General features: G+C 42.9%; 1 protein-coding gene across 1 annotated transcript; it reads left to right on the top strand.

The window, feature by feature from the left end:
* Window positions 1–5,338: 5,338 nt before the first annotated feature.
* On the top strand, window positions 5,339–27,986 carry ADGRG4 (adhesion G protein-coupled receptor G4). Its single transcript, XM_038123017.1, has 23 exons — window positions 5,339–5,401; window positions 7,636–7,687; window positions 8,534–8,614; window positions 9,055–9,149; window positions 9,542–9,594; window positions 10,337–10,376; window positions 10,684–10,709; window positions 11,762–11,910; window positions 12,829–12,961; window positions 13,466–13,584; window positions 14,560–14,770; window positions 15,880–16,045; window positions 16,167–16,316; window positions 17,129–17,251; window positions 18,531–18,620; window positions 18,996–19,041; window positions 19,886–19,989; window positions 21,324–21,445; window positions 22,086–22,354; window positions 23,547–23,640; window positions 24,707–24,996; window positions 25,562–25,663; window positions 27,859–27,986. The coding sequence occupies exons 1-23, from the start codon at window positions 5,339–5,341 to the stop codon at window positions 27,984–27,986; spliced, it is 2,706 nt and encodes a 901-aa protein (XP_037978945.1).

The raw sequence follows: 27,986 nt of genomic DNA on the forward strand, positions 1-27,986 counted from the left end.
ATACCCCTAACAGCATGGAAAAGGCAGCGTTTCCTTCGATTGAGACCATTAAAATTGCAGGGGAAGCAGACTCCTTTTCAATTTGAATGCAGATAATTGTGGGAAAGGAAGCTTTTCCCCTCAATTTGAACCCCTTTTCTCCTAATAACCTCCCCCTTTTCTGGGGGCACTAGGGAGGGACTGATAAAAGGGGAAAGCTGAAAGCTCCCCAGGACCCCGCATGCTGCCCCCTCGCCCGCTCAGGTGCTGCCCCCTTGGCAAGAGCGCTCTTCCCTCGGCATTTTCTCGAAGCGATGCTCCGTGCCCGGGTGGGTCCGGCTGCTCCGCAGCCCCTGCTGGATGCTCCAACCATAACTCCTGGAGGGACACTCGGGATATCTCTGTTGCCTGCTCTGCACTAGCAGTTCCCTGTGCAGGTGTGCCCATGTAACCCTCTGAAAGCAGCCTCGGGCAGGAGCTGCCCCCTCCTCATCCTCACTGATCACACCTGGAGCTGTTGCACCTTGGAGTGGGGGATTTTAGCCAGATTTCTGGAGTACTTGCTGCAGGACTCAGTAACTCATGGTCAAAAAGATTTTCTCTGAGCTGTGAAATTAAAAAAAAAAAAAAACAGAAAAACCCAAAAAAACCCCCAATAAATTAAGAAGTCAATTTTGCCCTTAAAGCAATTTGTAATCTAGAAGTTTGTATTGACTAGCTGTCAGCTCTCAGGAAATACTCCCTAGTATTTACATCTTTCAAGGGTGTTGAAAGAGAAGTTGAACACCCTGCTATCTTTTCTTGCCCTTACATGGTGAAGCAATCTAATATTTTGCAATAAAATTTACTGGCTTCTGGTTCATGAACCATAAATGGTATTTGTTATGATTTTATGATGCCATTCACAGGTCAGTGTTCTGAGGGTAGTTCCGGCCCTCCCTTGGCCCGCTGCCCTGAGCAACCAGGCCCCTGTGCTGTGTGGCTGTGCAAGGCAGCTGATGCATCTGTTTTGAAGAAAAAGAGTGACAATTGTGTGTTGAAACTTAGTACCGGTTCCCTTTGCAGTTCCGTATTTTACACTGAATCAAAGGATATGTATTTTGGGCTTTAATTACTTTTTAATGGTGCCTTATCTCAGGGGAGCTGTGCAGAACTGGGTAAGTCTGAGTAGAGAGTGCGAATAATATTTGCACAGCGTTCTGTGTTTTCAGTGCTCAGTCAGTGACAGCTAACGTAAATGACAAAAGCTGAAGAAATGCAAAAATACTGCTGTCATTGTGCGCTTTTTAGTTTAGGTACCCAAGTGAAATGTGCAGTGATTTGAAGCAAGCTCAGCCCAACTGGAGCTAAACATCCTTTCATTCACCTTTGCAGGATGGAGGCCTTCTGAAAAGGGTTCAGAAGGCTTTTTAAAAGTTAAAAAGTTATTCAAGAAGGTCTTGGAACGTGGCAGCCAGAAATGCACGAAGGGTTCACAGAAACTGCAAGCACCTGTTAAAGGGACAAGTATATGAATCTCTTTGTTTGTTTTAGAATAGAAATGGCTGGCTACCAAACATCCTGAAGAGTCACCTACCCACATTCTTTCTCCAAAGAATCATAGATTCTTAGCTCCTGGGCTCTGAGAAGTAATTACAGTATGAGGAGGTTTGGGAGAGCTGAAAAGTCACCATAGCAACCTCCTGGCAAAAATCTTCGCTCATCCAATGTAAAGCAAAATTTATTTTTATCAGAATGGCCTTAGTGAGCCTGAATGTGTTCCGTGTTGGCTCTCTGCTTCATTTCATTGTACTCCTAAGACACAGTCTTTTCCTGCTCTAAGTCCTAAAGGTCATCTCCTAAATCTTCCCATGAAAGTTTTGACTAGAAATGGATGCAGGATGCTGGCTATTCGATCAGGGTCTGCCTCTGGGTTTAAGAAGAAATGCCCTCTTGTGGTGTTCCAGACTCTTTGCAATCAGCTTCAGTGAAGCTGATATACAACCTGTGCTGAATAATTTTAAGCATTGCAGTAAACTGAAAAACATGGAAACAGATAAAAGAAGATGAAGGAAATGAAAAGCATTGAAAAGTCCGGTGCAGTCCCTGTTCAGAAGAAAGGCTCTCCACGCAAGAGTTCACGCAAATTATAGAAGCTATGAGAAGCTATGCAGCATGGATTTGCTGAGACGCAGTGCTTGCCAAGCAATTTTCATGGATGTGACCTGTCCGTAATGGGAGACTGAGACCTGCTGGTCGAAGCTGGTGGATGGCAGGAGGGTGCTCAGCTGTGGCTACTTGACTGTGAGAGGGTCTGTGCGGGTGCACGGGTGGAATGCAAAGCAGGAGAAGAGCTCCTTAGACATAAAAGCGTCTGGCTAAGGGATGCTCTCAGTTTTTTGAGGAAAAACTTGAAGTCTGTGGTTTTTAAATGGGGGTAGCCAAGAGGAGGAGACAGATTTGTGAGCAATAAGGTGACGATGGATGGGTAGGTTACGTAGGAAAGCAGAAGGGAGGGACGCTTCTACTCTGTTTGGAGTCTAGAGCGCTTGGAGGAGCAGGGTGCAGTGCTCGGCAGCCTTGGGAGGTTCAGGCCTTCTCCGGTTCCTCTTACATCCCTCTCAGATCCAGTAAGGGAAATGAACAACCGGGAGCTGCTGTCAGAACACTTAAGATCACGCTCCTGCAGGAGACAGCCACCAGGCCTGCAGGGCGGATTTTGTCCCTCTGGAGCTAACTCACAAAAGTCAGAAGTTGACCTCTGGCTGACCCAAGTGACAGAGACACAGTGGTGTCCTTCTCAGGGGCCACTCTCTCTGAGACCTCACTCATGACATCTTTCTCAGCAGCAAGCAATAATTAGTATTTTTGGAACTTGGCAATGACTAATAGCTTGCAGGAAGGAAGAAAGATACTGGTGTTGGTCTTTACACCACAATATTATGTACTACAAATGGGGACTGTTGTGGGGAATTTTCAACTAGTGTTCTTTAGTGCAGTCGCTTTTGAAACAAAAACGATGGGATCTCTTCAGTTTCCATCTAATTTGTGTTTTACGGTGCTGCATGCTCTGGACTTTGCCCTGGACAAAACCTGGACAGCCCTGTGACGTACCGCAGGCTGGGAGCGTAATGATTTGTTTCTTAAATATTATTGCAAAAGTCAACAAATCATTTCTGGAGTGACAAAAGAGAAGGTTGGAAGCAGAGATTTGTTATTGCAGCAGATTTTCCAGGACCTTAGAAAAGTGGTTTCAAAACAGAATCATTTGCTCTTCGTTTCCTGACCCACTGAAAACATCGCAAGGTCCCATCTGATTTCCTCTTCATATTTCCTTCACTGGTCTTTTGGCATCTGACAGAAGAAACTGTGTGGACCAAAAATCTACCTGAGCTGTGCTACACAGGGAGGTGAGTTTTTGAGCAGAGCCTTTAAATGACTATGGTGTTCTTAGAAGAAGGTATGCAAATATATGGGAAGTGCTATTTATGTGCCACAGGCTGGGAGCAAAATGCTTTATTCCTTAAATGTTACTGCAAAAGTCAGCAAAAAAATTGCCAGAGTAAAAGTGTAGAAAGCTTGGGGAAGAGATTAGTTGTCAGAGCAGTAAATGGGAAACTGGATGACATTTCCTAACTTTGTAAGTTTTGTAAAGTGCAATTTTTAAAGGAAATGAACAGAGTTGTTATTAGCTCAGAGGTTTTTATCATTTTCTAGTGTTCATTTTACGTGTCTGAACACAAAAGGACAGCTTTCAGTTTGCCAGTGGGCAGGGTGCTGTAACCCTTTGTGGGGTGCCCCAGGAGAGGGCTGCGTCTGATGTGAAGCCAGGCGACTCCACTGAACAGAGCGTGGCCACCTTAGACCATCTGAGGATATAGCTCATCCCTCACAGTCATTTTATGTAACTCGTGAATAGGTGAAGAATTCATCCAGTGGGGTCCAAGATGAAGTCCTTCCTTTGATGCCTGGTGAAGTGAGTAGAGGAAGCAGAGCGGCACAGGGAGCTGCAGGGAACGGGGAGCGAGTCTGGGGCTCTCGGACGTCGAGGCTGCCTGTCCGCTTCATTGCTCTCGTATAACTGTAGTCATTTTGTGAGCAACTGTAGTCAAACTGAAGCACAAAACAGATTAAAGCTCTTTTGGTTTAGACTGGCATATTTGGATTTCAAGTGTTCAGTATATGCTTATTACCCTGGAATTAGCCCTTTCTCAATTATAAGCATGTTCCCAGGGCTGCATTACATTGATGAAAATTTGCTTGTAGACAGAGCCCAGGAGCGAGAACAAATACTTTTACTTGCTTTGCAGTCTGTGAGCAGTGTCCTGTTTCTCCCCGTGCCCTTTGACCTGCCTGCTGCTGTGTGGTTTACCATCCCACCAGGGAGGATATAGCATATAAGGATGTAGGATATAACTATGGGTCAGCACACTCAGCTTAGAGGCACCGGCAGGGCTTTCTCTTCTTGTTTTTCCCTATGTCTTTAGGAATTTCACCGCTTTGTCAAAGCAGACTGGAAGCTGGTAATGGGCTTACAGAGTTGTGACAGATGACCAAAACACGTTCAGTGTCATTGCATAAACTTCATCCCTTTTAGAAACCAGCAGAATCCAGAGGGTTTGTGTAGTTGTGACCTTTACAGAGATGGCTGATCTAGTGACTCAGCCCTGTCACGAGGAACGAGGACTTCTGGGCTTCTGTGCTGTCAATGCCATTCCAGCAGATTGCAGGAGCAGTTTGAATTTCTCAGCCAAGTGGGAAGGGGGTGCTCACCAACATCTCTTTTTCAGAACGTGCCTGGAAAATGAAGAGGTTCCTGTGTTGGCCCAAACAGCGCTCTGCTCATAAGGTCTTTTGCATCTTGGTGGCTTCTGCTCGTCTTTTTCTCCTGACAGGTACAGTAATCCTGCTCAGGATTAATCACGTGGATGGTGCACCCAGCTCTGGGTGTTCCCCAGCCCAGAGAGTGTCTGATGGTGTCTTGATTTGTGCACACACGGTTTATCCCTACAGAAGCCCACTTTCCTTGCGTTCTGCCGCAGAGCAGCAGTTTTTCTTATTCTGGCCCTTTTCCTTCGGCCATTATGAGGGTCCCTGAAGCACACTGGCCATGTCTGGACACAATTCATACTCTTTCCCAGCTCAGTCTGGGCTGCAGATGAGTCAGTACAAATAAGAAAATGCATCAAGGAGTGAAATGTCAGATTTTGATGGCATCACAACCGTCATCCATGTTTGGAGGGGAAAAGGCTTGTGGTTTTGTCATTATTCACTTCCTTCCCTCCTGGGTGTCTTCTGTATTTCTGCATAGTCTTTTTCTAGTTTTACTTCGGTCACTGTAAAGTAGGAGCTGTGCGGTTGCTCCTCGGTGTCCTGGGAAATGCACGAAGCTGCTGACAGAACCGAGTTCCGCAGTAATGATTCAGGCCCCCATTTCCACACGGTAAGCTGTGCGTCGTAAACACGGTCAGCTTCCTTTCACTCTAACATAAATCCCAGCAAAACAATAACTAGTTCTATGCTGGTTTCGGTATTCCTTTCTTTAACTTCTCTTCAAGAACAATGCAGGGCACAGAGATAATTCGTGCTTTTAAAATGCACCCCGCAGGACTGGGGTCACTTCCAGCACACTGGCCTGTTGAGGAAAACTCAGACTCTTCCCAAAGAAAACCTTCATAATAGAAAGACTGAATTAATATCTAGCTCCTGCCAAATCTATCAACTTTCTCTCAGCTTTGGATGAGAAAATCAAACACCCAACCCGGTACTGGACCACGTGGACCCTAGAGCTGAACTACGTATTGATTCCTATTTGACACGTCTTGAGGACTTTCTTTTCTATTGCGGAGTTAAACTTTTTACTGGTAGCATGGGCAGTCTCAATTAAATTTCAAAGGTAGCAGAAACAAGAAATAGAATCAACTTTTGGATTTTTTAATCATAATGTGGGGAGGTACTCAAATGAGGATGTAGGGCAGCTTTTTCTTTGGAAGTGACACTTTATTTCCCTTTTTTACTCTCTTTCCCAATGTGGTTTGCTTACAGAAGCACACTCTCTGCATGGAGACTGGGAAGGAATGATAAATATGTGTTTGAGTGCGTGTTCTTATCCTCTCACTGACTCAGTCTGCATCTCTTCCTCCCCCTACCTCACCCACACACTGCTTTCTGGTTTTCTTCTTAACTTTAAATAATCTGAGAGAGGGATGAATATTCAGTATCTGAAAATGACTACTAGTAATATAGAAATACATTTACTGAAATCCTCTTATTGGTTAGTCTCATTTTTGATGCTCAGCTGTTGGAAGCCATACATATGTACAAGATGTCAAACAAACCGTTCATTAAATTATTAAATCAGAATCCTTGAGTTGGACTTTAAAAAGTCAGTGATACAGTAGTCTCATGGCTTCAGACCTCGTCTGCCATCACGTCTCAGTCCTCTTTTCATGAGCAGAATCACATACATGTTAATCAAAGCAAATGAGGTTGCAGGTCACTGGTTCCACACCTGCCTGCTGGTAAAGTTCCTTGATGTGTGAGAATAACCAGATTTTTTTCCCCCTCTGGTGACACCAAGAGTGAAAGAAATCAAGTACTATCTGTGAAGTTGCAATCGTGCTTTCGTTTGTCAGGAGATGGAAACAGAATTCTGAATGACATCCCTGATAAGAATGGGTTTGGCCTTTGTTTGGCAATTTCTCTGGTTTTTTGTTTGTTGTTTTTTTTCCCCTAGCAGATTTTTCCGACCCATGCTCCCTGAGGCTGGGTGATATTGTACATTGCCTGTGAGGCAATGGTTTTCAAAATATTATGCTGATAACAACAGGAATGGAGTGGAGCCTGTGATCGCACTCTGCAGATTCAATCTGACCTGGAGGGAATTTGCAGCACTGGAGTGTGCAGGGAGACGAGTCAAGCCCCACACGTTCTAATAGTTTGGAATGTGGCTCGATGGATCATATCCTAATATCATGTCTATATTTCTGTAGGAAAGAAAAACATTTATTGCAGTGATAGGGCGTGCCTGATGACTCAGAGCTGGATTCTAGTTGTTTCATTGTCCACTTGCTCCAGTTTGACTCTGTGCTGACTTCACAGCCTGTGGCTTAGTGCAAAGGGAAAAATCAATTCTGTGCCTAGCGAGTAGAAGCTTAGCTACTGTAGCATGCCTGCTCAGAAGGGGCTTTTGATTTTCGCTGTCTTTTGAGCTTCACAAGACAATTTGAAGTCATTTAGGATAAAAATAGGAGACTTCAAACTATTACCAACCCCTGTTTCTGTTACTGTCCATGGATGAATTGTCATTGATTTGAGTGAGTTGGACTGTTGTATTTTGAGCATGGATGAGTCCCCTTAACTTGAACTACAGTAGAGAGAATAGTGTTTTATGTATAAAGCATGGTCTTACCCTGCTTCTTTCTGGCCACGCTCCTTATTCATAGACATTTGGCTTTGTATTCATATGTAGAATTTATTTCTCATAGTCAGAGCTTGAATGTCAAGTCTCTGACGGTCATGTCAGAGTGTGAAGTAAAAAATACCAATTACCAGCCTCGCAAGGAAATGGCACTTCTGGGGCAAAGTGTTGTGATCCTGTTTTTCTTTCAGCGCCCAGGCCTCTAATGCAACAGTGTGATTCAGTTTACCGCAATTTTCTGTTGTACACGTGTGCAGAAATATTCACAGTGCCAGAGGTTTGCATCCAAAAAGGAGACAGAGGAGGCCTGTAACTTTATTCAAATAAAGGGAGAGGCCATGGGGCATTTCCCCCAGGATCTCTCAAATTGTTGGAGGAGACAGCGTCCTTTTAATCCTATTTTCCTGGCCACATCATCCTCTCTCTTTCCCCGTTTGGCTGAGCTACTTGAGAGGTACAGACTTATTGAATCACCTATCTATCAATCTCTGGTCTTACCTACAAACAGGCTCGAACAGTCTGTTTGTAAAGACACACTCATTCCTTTCACAGGTGACAAACATCATCCATTTTCTCCCTGTCTGCCTGGTGATGTGGCAGATCGCACGCAAAATGCAAAAGTCATATCTGCTTTGACAAGGTGATTTGCTTCAAGGAAAATTAGCTATGAATGAATGCCTGGAATTTTTCACTTTGAAAACAACAGGCAGGATGGCCAGCATTTAAAATGGGAATCCTTATGCCAGGTTATCATTAACCCTGAGACGATGAATATCAATGTTCCTTTCACAGGCATTACAAATGCCTTTCCCTGAAGGCTGGCACAGCTTACACGGGCAAGAAGGGAACACAGTTATCTGTCCTCCAACGCAAGAAATGAAAAAAGGATAAAGGTGCATAAGCTCTGGTTTTCCCTGTGATCTAAATCCTCCTTTTTTTCCCTTGCTATGCTGTGTTGACCTCTCTATAAAGAAGAAAACCCTGTGTGGGTGTATTTTGCTCTTTGCCTTCACCCTGCTGAGGTCTGTGGAACCACAGCAGGTCCTTGTAACAATAACCTTCGCAGAAGTATTCACACCTTTCTCTCACCTGAACCGTGCTTTCCCTCGTACTTTTGCCGGTGTGGATTCTCAGGCCTTTTATGGTTCTTTCCAGCAGCCTTCAGTCAAGCATCCTCAACAAGGGCCCCCACGCTGTCCCCGGTATCTCCAGCCAGTACCAATGGTACCGTGCCACGTAAGTGCTCAGGGGGCCGTCTTAAACGTTGATGTGGTTGTCATTGATGCTAACTAACACCAAGTGAAGTTCACATGTTTAAGCCCTTGCTGCTTAGCAAGGTGTTCCATGTCAGCAAATCCTCCCGTCTCTGCCTGTGCTTTCTCAGCAGGCAGTAAAAACTGAGACAGTGCACCTCAGGTACGAACCACAGCTTGGTTGTTCAGGTCTGATGATACTGTAACTGTGTGTTTGGGCCCCTGAGGTCTTTAATAAAATGCCTATCGATGCAGCAGTAACATAGACGTGGACACTGCGGTCTGGGGTTTCCCAAAGGGACTCGGTGCTGTGGGAACGGGAACACAGCCGTAGTCCTACGGGAGAGTGAGGAGAAGGGAAGGGGAGCAGGCGCCTTCTGTGCAAGCTGCAGGATGTTTCTCACCTCTGTCCTCTCCTTACAGTCGGATTCTTTCATGTTCACATGAAATTCTCTCTTGTCTATAAAATGGAGAGAGCACCTGATTGCTATGATGCAAGGAGGCTTCTTGAACACTGGGTGAGCAGCTTGCTTTTCTCTTTCTCATGTGTTTCTAGCAAGTATTGCATGAGGACAGCTGGTAGGATCATAGAATACTTTGGGTTGGAATAGAAGGGACCTCTATAAGTCATCTAGTCCCACACCCAATGTACAGAATGAGAACTGTTGGGACAACACAGAAACGAGCATCCGTGTAACAGTTGTGGTGTTCCAGAGTCACGTTATTCAATGTATAACAGGACAAAGTGAAATTCCCAAGGAAGGGGAAGGTGTAAAAATTTTGCAAAAATTCTTAGCCGCTTTCATTGGGATTTTTTCCCAATTTTCATTGGGAATTCTAAATTTACAAGCAGGTCTAGAAAAAGTATTGATATACCATGTTAATAAAAATTTTACTGTTTTCTTTCCAGTTTAATATCATATTTACCGGAGAAGGATTTGTTGTGACAAATTTGAAAGTCAGGTAAGGTTCTGGCTGTCTGGTGGTGTCACCTTGACCCTCTGTGCTTTGAGCAGACAAGTTCCAGATACCCGTTTCCCAACTGACCGGTCTGTTTGGGGGTCACAGAGGGGAACGAGGCTCACGCACCCCGGGGACTGGCTCTTGTGTGGCAGTGTCTAATGAAAGGATGTTATAGCTTGACTTGAAAACACTGCTAGAAACAATGGTTTCTTGCACCAGTTTCCCCTATTTTGTTCCTTTTAGCCCAATCCAACCTGTATTTACACCCAAACGGTGAGCAGTGGAGAGGGGTATTTTAGCAATTCGTAAACATGTCACCGTGCACAGATGCAGAATGTTGTCATTTTCTATCTATTTTGAGTTCCTACTTTCTTCTCTGACTTCCACAGGTACTGCTTGTTTTATAGATGACAATACAGTAACACGCTGCACTGTTCACATAGAATGAATCCAATCCATAAAACATTAAGGGAAGGTTCTTCCCATTTTGGAAGAAACACTTTTTGTCGGTGTGCATATCAATTATAGCGCTCAGTCCTGGTGACTTCTGTAGATATACCTGTGCTGAATTCAAGATGACTTCTGAGCTGTAAAGTCTAGCTTACTGTGGTCACGAGATTTTTTTTTTTTTTTTTTTTTTTTTTTTTTTTTTTTTTTTTTTTTTTTTTTGGTGGCAGCAGAATAGGCATGTTACAGTTACATGCTACTGTGAAATAATTGTTCTATTCTCTTTTGTTTTCAGGGATAATTATCCACACCACGGCGCCTATAAGAGGACTCATGTATGTAATTAGTTATTTTCTGATTCCTCTTATAGACAGGCATATTTTTCTTACCTCTGCATAGAGAATATAATAGTTAAAGGGTCTAAATGTCAATGCTGTTGTGTTTTGTTGAAATTATTTAATTATCCTGATGAACCCCGGACAGTACTGTGAAACAAAGGCTCCTCCCAGTAACATTCAAAGCAACAGGCTCTGTTTTAAAGAGCACACTGAGTTTCTGCTAATTGCTTTGCTTAAAACACAATTTGTGCCTGTTGATTCTAACCAGTTTCTAACTTTCTGTGTCCTTCCATGTGAACTGAAGGGGAAGGTAAAGCAGATATCACAAAGGTAAGACCCAGGGTTGTGAATTGGATTTACGCAGTTTGTACTGATTTCATTTCTAGGGGGAGGAGAAATTATATCCGTCCGTGGCTCTTTGAGTTTTAGGGTGACCAGAAAAGCACACATGGAGGTCAGAACCACAGGAATGCTTGACTTGGGGGAAATGTGTTTGGGCATCCAAGGTTTCCTTCTCATACCCCAGATCTTGGGAGTGCTTCCGTGCCAAGCCGTGAGGTTTGTGCTTCCCTGTAAGAGCTGTAAGGGTCCTTTGCTGGGGCTAGAACCAGTGAGCAGACAGTGCCCAAGAGGGATACCGGGATGAATCCTGAAACTCTTCTGTATGAAATTCTATTTGCCTTCTGACCTCAGGCCAGGAGGAGGAGGTGGTGAATTCTCATCGCCTCCAAGGGGCTGTGAATGGTTTAGAAAGACCATGACGAGTGGTGGACAACTGTGTGAATTGAAAAAGCTTGAAATATCCCAGCTCTAAGGAACTCTCACTCATTAGCCCTCAGTTAAATTACATGTCCATGAGGCGATCCATGCATGGGTTCTTGCATTTTTCTGACATGTCTGAAGCCGCTCAAAGGCTTTCCAAACCTTCCAGAGTCGGCGAGCATAATTACTTAGAGCGAAAGCTGTTCTGAGGAGAAGTGGAATCCACCAGAGATACTGAAAGTGGTTGGTTAAATGCCGGTTTTCCAGAGAGCCATGGAGTCGCAGGGTCACAAGCACCTCACTATTCTATGACTAGCTCTCTCTGAACTTTGAATGCTGAACAACCCTTACTTGTGACAGGGATGTTCCTTTGCTGAGATAACGTTATTAGGAGACCTTTAGCGGCTTATACCGTGAAAAACTATAGAGAGATTCTTGTACCTGTATTCCCAATATTTTCTACTTTAGAAAACGTTTCCTCAAAGCTGCACTTACGGTGAGAAAAATACATGCATTATCCAATTCAGTGTAATTATCTGGGTTACGCCTGAATTTTGTAGCCCCTTATGTTTGTGGAATGTTACCGACATGGCAGCCTTGTTCGTGTATTCTCTTTGTAGCTTTGTCTGTAAGGCCACTGTAAAGACCACATCCCTGGAAATACCAGAAGTCCTGAGTCTCAAGATCAAAGAGCTGTTGAATGACACTTACAAAGAGGGACCATTTTCCCTGTATGTGAAACCTGAGGATGTGGCTGTGAAGTCCATAGGTAAAACCTCACTGAAGCCTCCTTGGAAATCGCATACTTTGCAGTTCTGTCTAACAGTGATTTTTGTCAAATTTATATTCTGTGGAGAGGCTGGGCTAGAAAACATCCTTACAAGTAACCAGACCGACCCCATGTGATGTACAATCTGTAGAAGATCATGCAGTGACAGCGATATCAAAAACTTGGGTTCCAGACAAATGGAGACCAGTTCAAACGTGAATCCCAGAGCCCAGGCAGGTCTGAACACTTTTGCAACAAAGGCAGAGTAAAGCTGATGCAGCTACAAATCCAGGAGCTCCCAGTGGTGGCAAGTACCCCAGGGAGACTGAAAGCTAACAACCGAACAAAATCTACCTGCCAACATTTTCTCAATGCCTCTGCACATTGGACCAATCCTCGGATGGCGAATAAGTATTCTGTTGGTTTGGTTACTGTCTCTGTTCTTCCTAAAAAAAACAGGAGTAAGCCGGAGATAAGAGCCAACAGACTATACCTGAGATTCAAAATCCTTTTTATAGCAATAATTTACAAAATATGGGTTGCAGACGATAAAACAAGTCTGGAGGGAAGATATTGATGGGTTAATAAGGGACAATGTAAAGCACTTTCTGATAGATTAGAGAAGCCTGGAGGGTGTTCTGTCATTCAATAAGGTTCGTGATGCTGGAAACGCTCTACCCGAGAACTGAACTTGTCAAACAAAGGAGAAAAAAATGTAGAAGAAGAGATTAAATATTTAAACAAAATGTTTTCTTATAGACAGTAAACCTGTAAAATGCTCTTACCGGTCTGCAAATTAGAACTCATTCCCACCAGGAAACCAGGTCCACAGGACAGCTGGCCCACCTGGTGGGGGAGCGATGTCTTGTTTTTGACAATTGAGTCTTTGTAAAGCGCGTTTATTTATTTCCTCCTCAGCGCTAGTGGGTTGTCCAGAAAGCTTTTTCCTCACGAGGTACAATGGGAATTATTCCTGGCCTGTAACAAGTCCAGCTTCTGAGACAGAGGTCACCTGCAGGAAAAACCCTCCGCGATCTGCTCAGAGGAGCTGGTGAGTGACGGGACATCTTGTATTGATTCTTCCATGGAAAACAGGAGGGAGCAGCAAGTTTTGTAATGGCAAATCAGATGGCGGTCTGCCACGGCACGCGGCAGTGCCGTGCCGAGGAAGATGCGTAGAAATCCAGGGCTGGTCCTGCATGGGCTGCAGGAAAAGGGCGTGGCATCATTCCCATCACCTGTAGGCAGAACCTACTGTCACTGCAGGGGCCCAACTTTCTGCTTGAGCAGGAAGGGGAAACCTTGCCCCTTAGCATTTTGTGCCTTCTCTTAATGGCTCCTGCCCTCCAAAACCTCAGGGTGTGTTTCACATGGCTCTGGCATTTGGGCTCTGCTGCCATTCTGCTGGCTGAGTGCTAAGTCAGATCTGACTTGAAAGTCCATTTCAAGTTGGGTTAATAAGTGGCATTCTTAGCTACCTAAGTGGGAAATATGAGGAACATCATGACTATATATTTTTTTTCTTGTAACAATGTGCTTTATTTGCATTTTTCAGTGAAATTAGCATTGAACTTGAGCAAGCTTTTTGGAAGAAACCAAATGTGACTAAATGCAAATTACTGGAAAAACTTCCAAATAATATCCTAGACCTCCAAGATATCAAGCTAACAGAAGGTATGGCACCAGATACTTCAGTGACACAGTGAATCACAGTAAAAATAGTTGTAGTTAGATAATGCTCACGTTGCACATCTGAAGAAGCGATGAGGTTGTTTTTTGTGCATCCTGCACAGCCGGTCACCTTAAAGGTTTTTATTGTTGATGAATTTTGCAGGAGCTTCCAAATTCTCTATTGAATCCTCTATTCTCAAAGTCCACACTTAGATTTATAGCTAGGTAAGTAACCAGTGAATAATGTGGCAGGTTTTACCTGTCTGTTAGCACATAAAAGCAGTTCACCGTAAGTCATGGAAAGAAGCACAAATCAGTGTCTGGAGTTGAAAAGTTGGTGCTGTAATTCATGTAAGCTATGAGATGAACTCTACCACCTGTTTATTCTTTTTTTTTAAGCTATGCCTAACAGTGAGAATAGTTTGAATGGCGAACAAACTCAATACCAGAGGTTATCCTCAGCAGTGCATCAAATAATAGGTCATGGAAAGATATCTTCAGTTGCACACAGTCTGTCTGACTCCCAGGGTGTAAAATCTGCTTCTATAAAAAAATTATAGAAGGATGATGACATGATGAATAACAAATGCAAAATACCATTCAGAATTTGCTTTTGCTGCTGTACCAGGTAAGCAGCATAAGGGACAGGGGCAGATCTTTTGTAATTTGTAGTTCACAAATTCTTGCAAATGACCAAAGTTAGAACTAAATATTATTTGCAGATAGTCTTTATAAATCCAAAAGCAGGGGACAGTATTCTTTTGACAAGTACATTATTTTCTTCTGTTAAAACACAATCTGGGATATGCAGATTTCACTTAGAAGTTCATGCCAGTCTCACTGACACGTCGAGAGCTTTTTGACTTTTCTTTGGACATAAGCTTGTAATAGATCAGGAGCACTCGAGAGAGACATGTAGCTGTATGGCCAGACAGATAGCTATGCCACATAAATCATATGCGCTTCCTTTTTTTCCAGAGAATGCACAAGATGTTGTACAGTATATTTTATACCTCTTGCCTGATGCAACACTGTGTGAAGAAGAGCTAGAAATCGTTGCAAGTAAAATTTCTGATATTGTAGAGCTTGCAGATGTGAGTGTGACACTTGCAGAGAGTGTATTGTCTATACTAGACTATATTCTGCTGCGAGAAATAGAAGATGAGAACTTTAGGAAAATAACCAATTGGTAAGTAAGATAACTTGCTCAGAAGAGGCTTCCTAGGCTGAAATGGCACTACGCGGTAATTTATTCAGTCTATGAAATATCATTACCGGAGCTAGCAATTTCTGTACTTTGATCTTAAATGTATTTGAGGTTTTTACCAGCAGAAATTGGTTGTCAAAGGTGCCTTTGGTAGAGCCAGTTCTGCAGAAGTCCCCTTTCCCGCGTTGTTCCCTGCAGGCATCCCAGCCTGGAGGCAGCCCAGGGATTGCTCAGCGGCCATCTCCTCTCACAGGGAGCTTTGTGGCTCAGCAATGAGGGCTGTGGGCAGGTCAGCCTGGAGACACAACTCTCTTCCACCCTCTACCCTTGCTGATAAAGACTTTTTAAACACAGCTATGCAATGTTAGTCTTCAAAATCTGTATTTAGGGTGCTGCATCCATGATGTGATTTTCACACGTGCTAAAATCGAGGTTCTTAGCTTTAAAAACACCCTTCTTCTTTGAGGTCTTAAAGGGAACTCTGCTGCCTGGTTTTGAATGTCTGAGCAGAGCACTGACCAGAGCAAAGCAGCTGGCCTTGACAAGGACAAATGAAAGGACACAGTTTGCCCATTTGGAGCTTTGCTGGACAAGCCCCTGAGAAATAGCTCTGCCTTCAGAACATATCCTGCCCGAGGTGGTGAGGAGCTAGAGGATGGACTTCCAGAGGGTCCTGCCGGACTAAATTCTTCTGGCTCCGATATTTCATCTCCTGGTACAATTAGACTATTGAAAAAATCCAATGAGCAGATATTACCAGTTAATGCCTTCCACATGGAGTGCAGTTTTTGACTGGGTGTGGATTTTGACTCGGGTCTTCTCAGAACCTCCTTCTGTGGTCCCTGCAGGGAGGGTATCTTCCACCTGCCAGAGGCCACTGAATCATGCCAACTCAGCTGCTTGCCATCACCTGAGCCTGTGCAGACAAAGTGCCATCTACCCCAAAATGGACCCATTCTGCTCTAGTGTTTGCTCCTAGTGATCAAAAATCAGAGCAAAGGCTTTTAGTCGCTTGGGTGCATGCACGATGAAACCAGCAGAACATTTCAAGAGTTGTATTTTTTTTTTCCTTTTGGTTGCTCTTGTTGAAGTATCCTGAAGATGACTGAGGAGATGGGCTATAAGGTTACCCACACAGAGAGAAATATGTCAGTCATAACCACGTCCTTGGCCCTCTTGGTGCTGCGTCCAGATCCCAGCCTGTTTGGAGGACTGGCCTTTGGCATTGCCTCTTATGACAGAGGTGTGGATCTCAAGGTGAGAGCAAAGTATCACCTCAGGGACCACTGACTAAACCAGACAATTCTCCCACTCTTTTGCCTCATTTTGAATTTGACCTGAGCATGGCACCTCTGAGCATATAATCTTTCTCCTGCAGATCAGTGTACAAGAAAACCCTTTCAGAAAGTCTTTGGCCTCTGTGTTTTTGCCAAAATCCCTGAAGAACTTCCTAGGCATCGAGTACTCTGACCCAGACAAGCGTTCAAAGATCCAGTTCAAGTTTTTTGGCACTACTTCACTTTTTCTGGTAACTATGACTCCCAGCAAACCCTAACACAGCAGAAATGGGCTCAGCAGTTCTCAGTGCCTACAAAAAGAAATCTCATTCCCAGCATCATCTGTTCTGGGCATATTAGCATCAGACTGACGGAGGGATGTGCAGGCAAAATGTGCTCAGGCAGCAAAACCTTCTCTGAGGCAAGGATGCTCTGAGAGGTGCCTGTAGACCTTAGACTTTTTTTCATTTTCTGTAGCTGATGTTATTCTAGTCCTCCTGTTCTGCAGGAAAAGAACATGCCCTAACCTTCTCTGATAGTAAGGATGATGCATAGCATATGGCAAATATCACAACAATATTTTCAAGACTTATGTCTCTATTAAAATAATATAGCAGCATGATGTGCAGGATTTATGACTATTCTAGTACTTACTTTTCTTAAGGATGGGTGGGTATAATTTAGAAAGGGAGACATTTCTTTGAAATGATGGCTCGTACAGTGCGCTGAACAATGCTTTGCACAACGAAGGAGCATTCACAGTTGTGTCTCCTGTCTAATGAGCTTAGTGATGTACAACCAAGTGTTTAAATGTACTGAAACCATTACACAGCTTTCTCAATCCAGCTGAAGCATGTGAAACTCAGGTCCTCTTCAGCTGATGTGGACACTGTTCCTGAGCTGCAGCTAACTACGTGTTTTGATGATGTAGCAAGTAGCTAAATTACATCAGTCATCCCATGGAGTTTAGCTGATCACCATATCCAAGGAATACAGTTAAAAAAAAAATTAGAGCAGGGCAGAGCTTGGATTCATTTTGCATGTGTGTGCTTTCCCCCTGCAGGATGACAGTTTAACGATGGAGAGGTTGAACACTTATGTTGTGAGTGCCAGCATTGAAAATACATCAATTCAGAACCTTAACGAGCCTGTGACTGTCACTCTCCAGCACATAGACCAGAACAGGGTAGGATGTGTTCATTTCATCAGGGATGGGGTGAGGCAAAGCTGACTTCACTTACCCTTTCAATAAACTGGGAACAGGACAAATAAACTTAAAACACCTTGCTGCCTGATCTCTCCATGATGCATGGACCCAAACATTGACTGACCACACACATCTCAGTGTTTAATAATTCCTTGCAGATCACTAAAGCTTGTGTCTGCTCTCTAAATCCATACTTAGCAACAAGGAACATTCTTATTGTTTCCTTGTTCTGATCTAGGCAATTTTTTTTTTCAAAGAATAGTTTATTTGCCAGAAAATAGTGGGTTTTGGATTGGACTGAAATTATTTATCCTTGATTTGAATTTGGAAAATAGGTTAGGTCACCAAAAGAGAGGAACTTTTAAAAAATGCAAAACCTTGCAAAGATGTTTTGAAAAACAAATTGCTTTGTCTTGTTTACGTCTATTATATATTTAAGTTTATACTTTAACCTGAAGTCTAAACTTAGTCTAAAGTCTAAACAGACTTTAACCTAAAGTCTATTTTTAAGTGGGTGTGGGTCAAACTTTTTGATTGAATTCCTCAGCATTTTTGCGCTGCTAATGTTTAAGGTCCAGTCTCCACAGGAGTATATTACAAACCCAAGGCAGAAGAAAATTATTCAGTAAGAACTTGGTTAAAGTTTGCATTAATGAGGGCTTGTAATTGCTGCTTTCGTGGTAAAATGCTCTTTCCATTCAGCAAATATATACCCAGAAATTTCACCCAGATATCCCCTCTCTTCTGTCATTTTTACTCTACTGGGCCATCTGGCACCTTTCAGATTTTTTTTTTCGTTGACCTTTTAAAATTATCTTAATTAAATATTTAATGAGTTATCATCCAAACCTACACCTTTGGCTCTGTGCCTAATTATATTTGACAGCCTACAAATCACACATCTTAACAGCTTATCTGTTAGGCTAGCTTCCTGTAAACTCTGTGCATTAATAAACTTTATTAATGATATAATAAAAATAAAAGTAAATGAATCTGTGCCTTGGAAAAGTTTGCTGCAGCCTTATGAGTAACAAACTAGAATGTCCCCAAGGGAAATCATTGCATTGAATATCCATTTCCATCTGTTCAGCTCTCACTTGTCTTCCCTGCCTGGTTTCAGAGAGGGGGAATTGCTGAAATTCTAAAGTAAAGGTTTCTTGTAGCATTTTTTTTTTCAAATGTATAAAATCTCAGGTTGTTATTGCAGGTCTTAGTCATAATTTTTGAATTTCACCAGTAATTTGGTGTGACATCTCAGGCACTGCGTGGACCCAATGAGATTAGACACGGGAATTGGTCTAAGGTGAACGATTTGTCAGATTTGCTGCTGTCCTTTAAAGACTATGAGGTATTGAAAGATACAGATAAAACCGAGAAAATCACTGACTCACAGGATTTCCCTTGCTAAAGGGGAAGGCAAAAAGTGGGGCTCTGCAAGGTTAGTGCCACGGGTGAGATGGCCAATATCCCAGCTGGCTCCCCAAGCCAAGTGTCCGACTGCCCCGTACCACGTGGCGTCTCCGCTCACCCGCAGACCCCCTGCAGCACCGCACACAGATAACCACAGACATAAGTGGGCTTTGCTGCCAAGCAGCGCAGGGGTAATCAAATCCGAGTGCCTCGGTTATACACCCCAATTCGAGGTGAGACACGCCACCTGCAAGTGCAGACAGAGTGCATATGTCCTGAAGAAATGTCACAGCCTCCTTTCTTCTGTTTCCAGGGCAATGCAGCAGTGCACTGCGTCTTCTGGGACTTTGGGAAAAACAGTAAGTGTTACTTGCTGAGCTGGCTCTGTCCCCACCGTCGCAGAGGCTTTGGTTTCTTGACATTGCACCTTGAAACTTGAGTGTGTGCTGCTGCTTTGTGTTTATGTCAACACCTCAGTACTCAGCGTTATCCCCAGGGACATGGGTATGGCATTGTGCAGTGCTGCATCTACATGAATAAGGAGAATTTGCCCAAGAGAAAGGCAGAAACGCAATGAAATACCAGATGAACTCTTACTGTGACTTCAGGGAATACAGTAGGGGCTTTGCTGGGATCAGGTCTTTAAAATGGCTCAGGCGGTCACCAGAGAGTGATAACTGTGAATTGAGTTAACTCAGAGCATATGGGAGAGGTTTCCTCTGCAATTACTAGGAGTAGAAATGATTTGCTTCTTTCTGATCAGAATCTTAGCTTCTGAATATGTGACACAGACCTCAATAACAGGGTCATAACATTCAGTCTTACCAGGAAAGATCTGGCTGTTTCAGTGCTGCACTCTGCCTAAACAAACCCTCTGCCCTGTGTGCGTTTCTTTTCTTCTGTTTCCACATCCTCCAGCACAATCTCACCCAGCACTAGGTTCTTTATGTTCTTTCCATGTGTGCAAATATGTAAATGACTTTAAATATTTCTTCATTCCACCAAAAGCTTTCATCCAAATTTTGAGGTTCTCAGGCAACTACAGAAGATGTGTTTCGGTGTGAAATCTCACTTGTGTGCTGTTAAATGACCCTGCAATCTGTGCTAACTTGAGCTTGTCTTCACACACCCTGCATGCTGCAGAGCTATAAATGATGGAGGATGACTAACTCTGCTTAAAAATCCTTTTTCCTTATTACACAGATGGACTGGGTGGTTGGAATACATCAGGGTGTGAAATGGAATATACAGATATGAATTATACAATCTGTTTCTGTAACCATCTTACCCATTTTGGAGTCCTACTGGTGAGTACTCCATGAATCATCTCCCAGAAAGTCCCGTGGCACTAAACAAAGCCATCTCTAGCCTTGGAGAAGAGACAGGAGATTCATATCTATACAAGCTCTTAGATATCTGCAATGTTGCCAAAATCAGCACTAACAAAGAAAACAGTTATAATAATTTAATGGTGTGAAGTCCTTTAAACGTCACTTGCTTCGAGGCAGTTTTGTTTTAGTAGTTTGTACTTCGCAGTGTAACTTAATCAACCTTAATATGCGTAGGAAGTATTGTGTTAAATTTATTAACTGCCAGCGACAACTAATGGCATTACACCTTCTTGAAAGTTTTGTCTATGCTCCATCAGAAAGTGAAGTTTAGTATAAATATGGGACATGTCATAATCTAGCACCTCTTATTTCTCTGTAATACAGAGAAAACTGCCCCTAAAAGAAAAATGTCAAAAGCTGGGATGACTGCCTGAGAGTGGGCTGCACAAATTGCAAAGAGACAGGCGGGTTCTAAGCAAATCAAGTAGATGAAGTTGTCTATTCCTGGTAGGACACAGCCCACGGGATGGGGTGAGGCCGCACCTTTGCCTTTAGATGCTTCCCCTGGAAGTCAGCATGGCCCTGCTCCAGAGGCAAAAGCTCTGCTGGGACTAAAATTGTGACTTTACAGAAAGGAATAGAGAAGGTTCAGATCCCAGACACTTGCTTAAGTTTTTGTTCAAGCAAGAAGAATTCAGTCTGATTTTCAGATCACACCTCGCGCTGTCTCTTTGGTAATCAGCACAGCTGTAGCTCTTCAGCAGCATCCTCCATGGGACATTGGAGATGTAGGTTACTGGTCAAAATAGAAGAGAAGCTGTGTCAGGGAACAACAAAATCCTCTCAATGTTCCTCCTGGCAGCAGCTGTGGAGAAGCAGGGCCCAGCCTCCTGTCTGATTTTGCAGTGGTGCTTTCTGGGCAGGGAGGATCTACAATGCTCTAAGGCATGTAGAAGGTTTGTGCAGTTCCCACGCATGGCAGCTGCCACTGAAGCAAAGTCGTTTTTCCTACAAAGTGAACTCCTGGTGGAATAATTTTGGTAAGATCCTGGAATCCATATTCACTTTGCAGTTTCTGAAGAATAGCTTTTCTAGCTTCACAACTTATTGCCGGATACTTTAAATACTGCAGGTTAATTTGCCATTTACTAGTTTGAATAGTCTGTGGGACTATACCATAAGAAACACATAAATATATTAATGGAAAATCTCCAAAAGTAGCAGTAAGCAGAACAGTAATTTCACAATGTGAAAGGAATTTTCTAAATCTGTCTTGGCAAACAACTGTGTTTCTTTATATTGTAACACAGGACTTGGCCCGGACAGAAATAGATGTCACACATGATCATATATTAACTCTGATAAGCTATGCAGGATGTGGTGCTTCTTCCCTTTTTTTGGGAATAACGCTCATGACATACCTAACTCTTGAGTAAGTATGATCCTTTTCCTTATGCTGATTTTAATATTTTGGCAATAAGGAATTTGCAGCAATTACCAGAATGCTTGCTAGTATTTGATGCTGTGATGCATAAAGGGGAAGACTGAGAGTTGACAGTATAAATATTGCTTTATTTTGATGTCTGTCTGCTGCAAAATTAGAGAGATTTGAGTACTTCTGCCTCGATACAAGCACCTATCTGAACTGTTCAGCAATTTTTATGTTCCTAAATTTCACACAATAATTGAATGCTTTGGATTGGAAGTGATTACTAAGAGGTCCTCTAGTTCCAGCACCCTGCCATTGGCAGGGACCCTTTCCACTAGACCACATTGCTCCAAGCCCCATCCAGTCTGGCCTTGGGGGCTTCCAGGGACGGAGCAGCCACAGCTTCTCTGGGCAACCTGTGCCAGGGCCTCACCACTCTCACAGTAAAATGTCTGTAAAAAGTAAAAATTTCTGTCGTTTCAAAAATTCATCCCCGGACATGGGTGAGTTATTACATGAAGAATCTGGAATATTCCTGTGCAGAGGGTTAGGGTTAGGCTGCAAACCCACTCCTGTAGGGAGTAAATAGGCTGTAAATTGGATGACGCAGTGATAACCTTGTGCACTTCCCCCTTCCTTTTAGGAAGGTGCGGAGAGACAACCCCTCAAAAATTCTGCTCAACCTTTGTGCTGCGCTGCTGATGCTGAACATTGTCTTCCTCACCAATTCCTGGCTGACCTCATTCAACCAGCCAGGCCTCTGCATCATTGTGGCCACGCTCCTCCACTATTTCCTTCTTGCAGCATTCACGTGGATGTGCCTGGAGTCTGTTCACTTTTATTTGGCTCTTGTCAAAGTTTTCAATGTATATGTCCCAAAGTACATCCTAAAATGCTGCATTGCTGGCTGGGGTAAGTACACTGATTTCCTCTCCACTTCTGTGCTTGTCAACTTCTCTAAGATTGGGGCATTTTTACAGAAATAAGTGAAGATACTGAGCTCGCAGAAATGCGATGCACACCCTGCGCTGTAGGGATGGATCTCTTCCCCGAGCTGTTCAGTTTAACTTTCTTCTGCCCTGGGAGACATTAGCAGAGAGTGCTTGTTGGTCCCTGCACAGTCGTATGCAACTGAAAGTTGGGTGTAAGGCACTGCTTTCTTACCCCTCTTGCCTTTATAGGATGATTTACCAGGGTACCTCACATGAGTGGCAGTAATGCTACCCACAGCCTTCACCCCTATGTGGGGATGCTCAGAGGTAATTTTAACTCCTTCTCTTGGCCTTGTGTCCATTTTTGGCATTCTCTTCCCGATTCCCATGCACAGAGTGGACTTGGCTTTCATTCGTTGTTCTCCCAAGGACTTCCCTATCAGAAGTCTTGTTTGGGAGAAACATACCAAAAAGAACCCAAATTCTGGTTCACCTGTTAGAAAAGGTGTTATCAGAGGCACTGATCTAGAGCAGAATTTGGGCTGTATTATTTGGTCAATGTTAGATGCTGTTTTAAGGGTTGGTTTTTGGTTTTTTGTTGTTGTTTTTTTTTTTTTGCTCTTGAATAGTATGCAGCATATTATCGTCCCTATCCTCAAATCTGATGTCCCGCACAATGGTTCTCAGGGGCAGCCATCCTTGATGGTGCTGTTGGCAGCAGCTGTTCTCTACAGAAAAGCCAGAACTGAAAAAAATCTGGGAAATGTGTGAAAGGGAAGACTGATAAAGCACTGCCTGGGAAACATGTGTCTCTATGAGCTCTTAAAACAAAATGCTGTGGTCTGCTTATCCTTTGACGCTCAGCTTTTGTAATAGTCAGTTGGTTTTATTTTACCAGATTGGATGATGTTTGAAGACTCAGAAACATTTTGCAAACACACACAGATATTTTTATGCCTACTCATTTGTAATTTGCATAAATAAGGAGATTAAACCTGCTACGCTACACATTTAATTACAGTTGTTTCACAAGGAGTTCTGGGGGTAGAATTTGATCTGAAGATGCACACGTCCGCTGTAATTATGTATCAGAGATTATCTGACATCTTTCCATATTCTTATTTTTTTCTTTTGAGTCAAACTACTTATTTTTCTTTTGCTTTCCACATTAGGAATACCAGCTACTGTAATTACTCTTGTGCTCATTATAAATAAGGACTTCTATGGCAATGGGTCACTCTCCAAGAGCCATCCTTACAGCAATTTGTAAGTATAATACTTTAAGCTTTTTGATGGTCACCAGAGTATCTGAAAAATACAAGGGATAATCAGAAAAAACTCACTTTTGTCTCCTCTCCTTCATCTTTACTCTCTCCTTTCAGTGGTTCTGGTTCATAGGAACATTTTAAATGCATGGCTACTACATGGAGTAATTTTCACATCGATGAACTTGGCTTGAGGACAGGGAGGGTTTCTGCCAGTCAACTCCATTTTTAGTTTCTGTGAAATTCTTTTATTGCATTAATGCAGTCTAATTGAATATTTTTATGTGCTTCTGCATGTTCTGGGTTTCTGGTAAAAATCTAAAGGCACAATAAGTGCTCCTGTATTTTGCCCATTTCCTTCTGTTTCGTTTTTTTTTTTTTTTTAATATCAATTCACATCATTCGCTCATCATAATTTCAAGTAGTTTTATTTCAATTGTCTCAACCTCTTCCCTTTTCCAGTGGGAAAACTCTGCCTTCTTTCATCCTTTTTTAAAAAGCTTTTATAGCAAAGAATGCTTCCATTTTTCCACCTGCTTCTTGTTTAACACAATCACTTGTTGGTGAAGATTACCTGGAGTATTTAAGTTTTCTCCCATCAGAGAGGCTACACACACCTGTGACACCTCAGAGGGAAAGTTGGTACCCATCTTTAACAAAAAAAGACACAAAGAGAAAAAGAAGTAAAATTCACTAATTTATGCCTAAGGAAAAGCTAAGCAGTGGTATGCTATTATTTGGACCCCTAGTTAAGTCATATTCCACTTGGTTTTCCTAAGGCAGCATGTCTTTGTATTTATACATTATTAAGTTGTGAAACAATCCTCAGGTTTATCTGAATTTGCCAGAAATATCCTTGTCCTAAAGTTACCAAATTTCCACAGCATCCATAAAAAAAGACAAGTGCAGGCATTCCATGAATGTCCTCATTGGGAGAAAATAACTAGTGCTAGGGAATACCCCTAACTAGGCATTGGATAACCATACAGAATGCTTATTTGGGGAACCAGCTTCCTGAGTTTCCCCCTCGCAAAAGTCCTTATTGAATACATACCTCTTTCTTGCAGTTGCTGGATCCAGGACAACACAGTGTTTTACATCTCTGTTGTGGCCTATTTCTTCTTAATATTTTTGATGAATACATCTATGTTCATCACTGTTCTCCTTCAAATCCACTCTGTGAAAGCAAGGACACAAAAGACATCCAGATTCTGGAAACGGGGTGCTCTCCAGGACCTCAAAAGTGCTTTCAGCCTGATGTTTCTTTTGGGCTTAACTTGGGGCTTTGCCTTTTTTGCCTGGGGAACAGTGAGGATATTTTTCTTGTATCTCTTCAGCATATTCAACACCTTGCAAGGTAATTTCTGAAGGGAGTGGTGCTATAAACACAAGGGTTCAGGGATGTGAAATAACAATACATCTGTAATAGCATGTCACTCAAGCATGGGGGAAGAGGAGAACTGATACTGCTCTTGTATTAGAGGCTTTAGCTATTTTAAAAGGAAAGCTCTGTTGCAGTGGGATGACAGTGTTTAGATAAGTTGCTGTGATAGGCAGACTATTAAAGACATAAATTCAAGCCTCAGAAACACAGGTCTCGATAAATGCGCCTTGTCAGGAACCGGCATGATCCTTTTCATCTGGGCATGTCAACTTGCAGATTATTCTTAAACTAAATCTGCAGAAAACTCTTCCTATTACCTTCATATGCATGAAGAAGTCAGTGCAACTCTGGGCCAACAGGATTATAAAATAGTAGCGTGGCTTGGGTTGGAAGAGATCTCAAAGATCCTGAAGCTGGGCCAGGGACACTTTGCCCACACAGAACACACTGGTGTCAGTGGCATGACAGAAGTTTAGAAAAGGGGCAGCAGGTTGGAGAACACACATGAAAACCCATGAATCTCTCCTTTCTTCTTAAGGGTTCTTTATCTTTGTGTTTCACTGCCTAATGAAGGATGAAGTAGTGAAGCAGTGCCGAGTGCACTTCTGCTGGGGAAGATTTCGTCTGAGTAGTTGTTCTGGTAAGCACTGAAGGGATTTGTTGAGTTGACTCATAAATCTTTGTCTGCTACTGGAGTTGCATTTGTTCTGCATTAAGAAATAATGCTCCTCTCAATAGCCCCTCTGCATTGCATTGGATAATTGTTCTTTGATAGGTCTTTATCCTCTTGCATTAACTGCTTGTGATATGATGACAGGGTGACAGCATGCAGTAAAAACTGCAGATTTCCAAAACCTATTTCAGCTCGGTCTCTTAATTCTGTTCTCACATGCCATTCAGTGTTCCCTTATGTGAGCCATATTTTTGGTGGCTTTCCAGTCTTCATATAGCCGAGATTCTGAAATTTATGCAGAATACTGGGCATACAAGTTGCAATTTTTTATGTGCCGTAGCTGGATTTGCTCAGCCTGGGAAAAGGGGAGATGTCTTGCTGTCTTTGGCTATCTGAGGGGTAGTTACAGAAAAGAGAGGGATTTTCAGAAGTGCACAGTAAGAAGACAAGAGACAATGGACCCAAGCCACAAATGATGGCAATTCACGTTATTTATAAATAAACACTTTTTTTTTTTTTCTGCTAGTTGGGTGGCAGTGGCCCAGAGAGATGGTGGGGGGAGTCCCTCTCCTTGGAGAGTCAAAATTTAGTTGGACAGATGCCAGACCCACTTGATCCAATTCTGGGCAGGAGGTTGGAGCAAAGACCTCCATAGTTCCCTTCCAATCTAAATTATTCTAAGATTCTCCTATTTGCCAGCTCAGCAAGGGTTAGCATGGGCTTATTCTGGCCTACTCCAGTGATGTTGATTTTTTTACTGAAATGTGGAAGAATTTAATAACTCTGTCTATCAAAATGAAATGATGTTATGAATGGGTATAACAAAGGAGAAGCTTAACTAGTTGGTTTTCAGGAAACCAGACTAAAAATCCTACATTAATACCTGTGTCTTGTGACCAGCATCCTGTGCACCCTGTGCTGCTGAGGAAGAGGCAGCTTTCCATTTGCAGAGGGGGAATTCAGCACAAGTGCCCTCAGTAGCAACCAGACTGTTTCCCCTTGAGCAGGAGCCGGCTCAGTGTTGTATGATGCAATAAGGATGAGGCTGCAATTCCTACCCTTTGTGTGATTCCTGCTTCCTTCTGTGTGACCTTATCAAATTAGTATTACTAGACTGGGTCCTCAAGGGGAAATAGAAGACTGAATTGCTGGTATCCAGCCTCACCTGCACATGCACGATGGAGCTAATGTGAAAATTAACATCGGGAATTGTGCACTGTGTGGCACAGAGACCCCCGGCCGCTAGGCAGGAATAAGGATGGCACAGAAAGCAAGCACAGACCATTCTCCTCTCTACTCTCTGGTAGTTGGAGATGCGGCACCTGTACAGAATTTTATTTCTGCACCTCCCACTCTCTGATTTCAGACTGGAGTGGGTCAGGTGCAACTGCTGGATCTACACCAAAGCATTTAAACCACAGATCACCATCCCAGGCTTTGTGGAGTCTACATTCTAATGGAACAAGTTCAACTTTCAATGCAGATTTGCTTTCCATGACTTCTCCAGATACGAATTTTAAGATTGGTAAGAAAAACTGCGTACACTGCACAGGCTATAATAGATACGTACCACAATAAATTCCATGTCGTGAAAGTCAAATCCTAACTAATGCAAAGAAATAGGAAACCTTTCACTGCTTCATCTGTGCCAGGCTTCCATTTGGGGATTAATGGCAATGTTACAGATGGCTTTTGCTGTACTAGGGAAAATAAGAAAGCTCTTAAAATCCTGGGATGGCTTTTCTCCAAAAGGACAGGAACTCCCTGCTCAGCTGCCACCTTAGGCACCTGCCTGACCTATTGGGACCTATTCCCAGTTAGGGAGCACCACCATAGTCTTGAGATAGACTATGGTGCTCTCTAACTGGAATTGCATTCCCAAAAGAGCAAAGATCTTGGGGATTAAAGCTAAACAGGTCACGTTGTGAGCCTTTTTAAACCAGAAGAATCCCAGCAGAAGGTTTTGCTTTCAAAGCTAGAGAAATTGTTGCAGGACCGTATTCTGAAAAAGGAATAGTGCCAAACATTCCTAGCTTTTTTTTTGAAAAAATGCTGATTTCTATTATTTCCCCAAAGACATTAAAACTTTGTAGGCAGGTTCTTTCTAAATACATTAAACCAAGTGATTATAATGCAAAAATGTTCCCAATTCTTTCCCACAGCTGAAGTCCATTGCAACCCCAGTGCTGTATCTCCAGAAGATGATGAAACCAACCAACCTTTTTCACAAAGAATACTATCCATGGATACAGGGTTGCACTATCCACAGAAAGTAGGATTTTTACACTGA

This window comes from Motacilla alba, chromosome 4A (assembly GCF_015832195.1).
Source record: "Motacilla alba alba isolate MOTALB_02 chromosome 4A, Motacilla_alba_V1.0_pri, whole genome shotgun sequence".
In the NCBI taxonomy this organism is placed as follows: Eukaryota; Metazoa; Chordata; class Aves; order Passeriformes; family Motacillidae; genus Motacilla; species Motacilla alba.

Excerpts from the sequence above, each read along its gene's own strand:
- ADGRG4 (XM_038123017.1), top strand. The coding sequence starts at position 5,339 with ATGCACGAAGCTGCTGACAGAACCGAGTTCCGCAGTAATGATTCAGGC. Across the intron at positions 9,150-9,541 it reads GGAGGCTTCTTGAACACTGG|TTTAATATCATATTTACCGG; the intron begins GTGAGCAGCTTG and ends TTTTCTTTCCAG. Across the intron at positions 18,621-18,995 it reads TGTCCTTTAAAGACTATGAG|GGCAATGCAGCAGTGCACTG; the intron begins GTATTGAAAGAT and ends TTCTGTTTCCAG.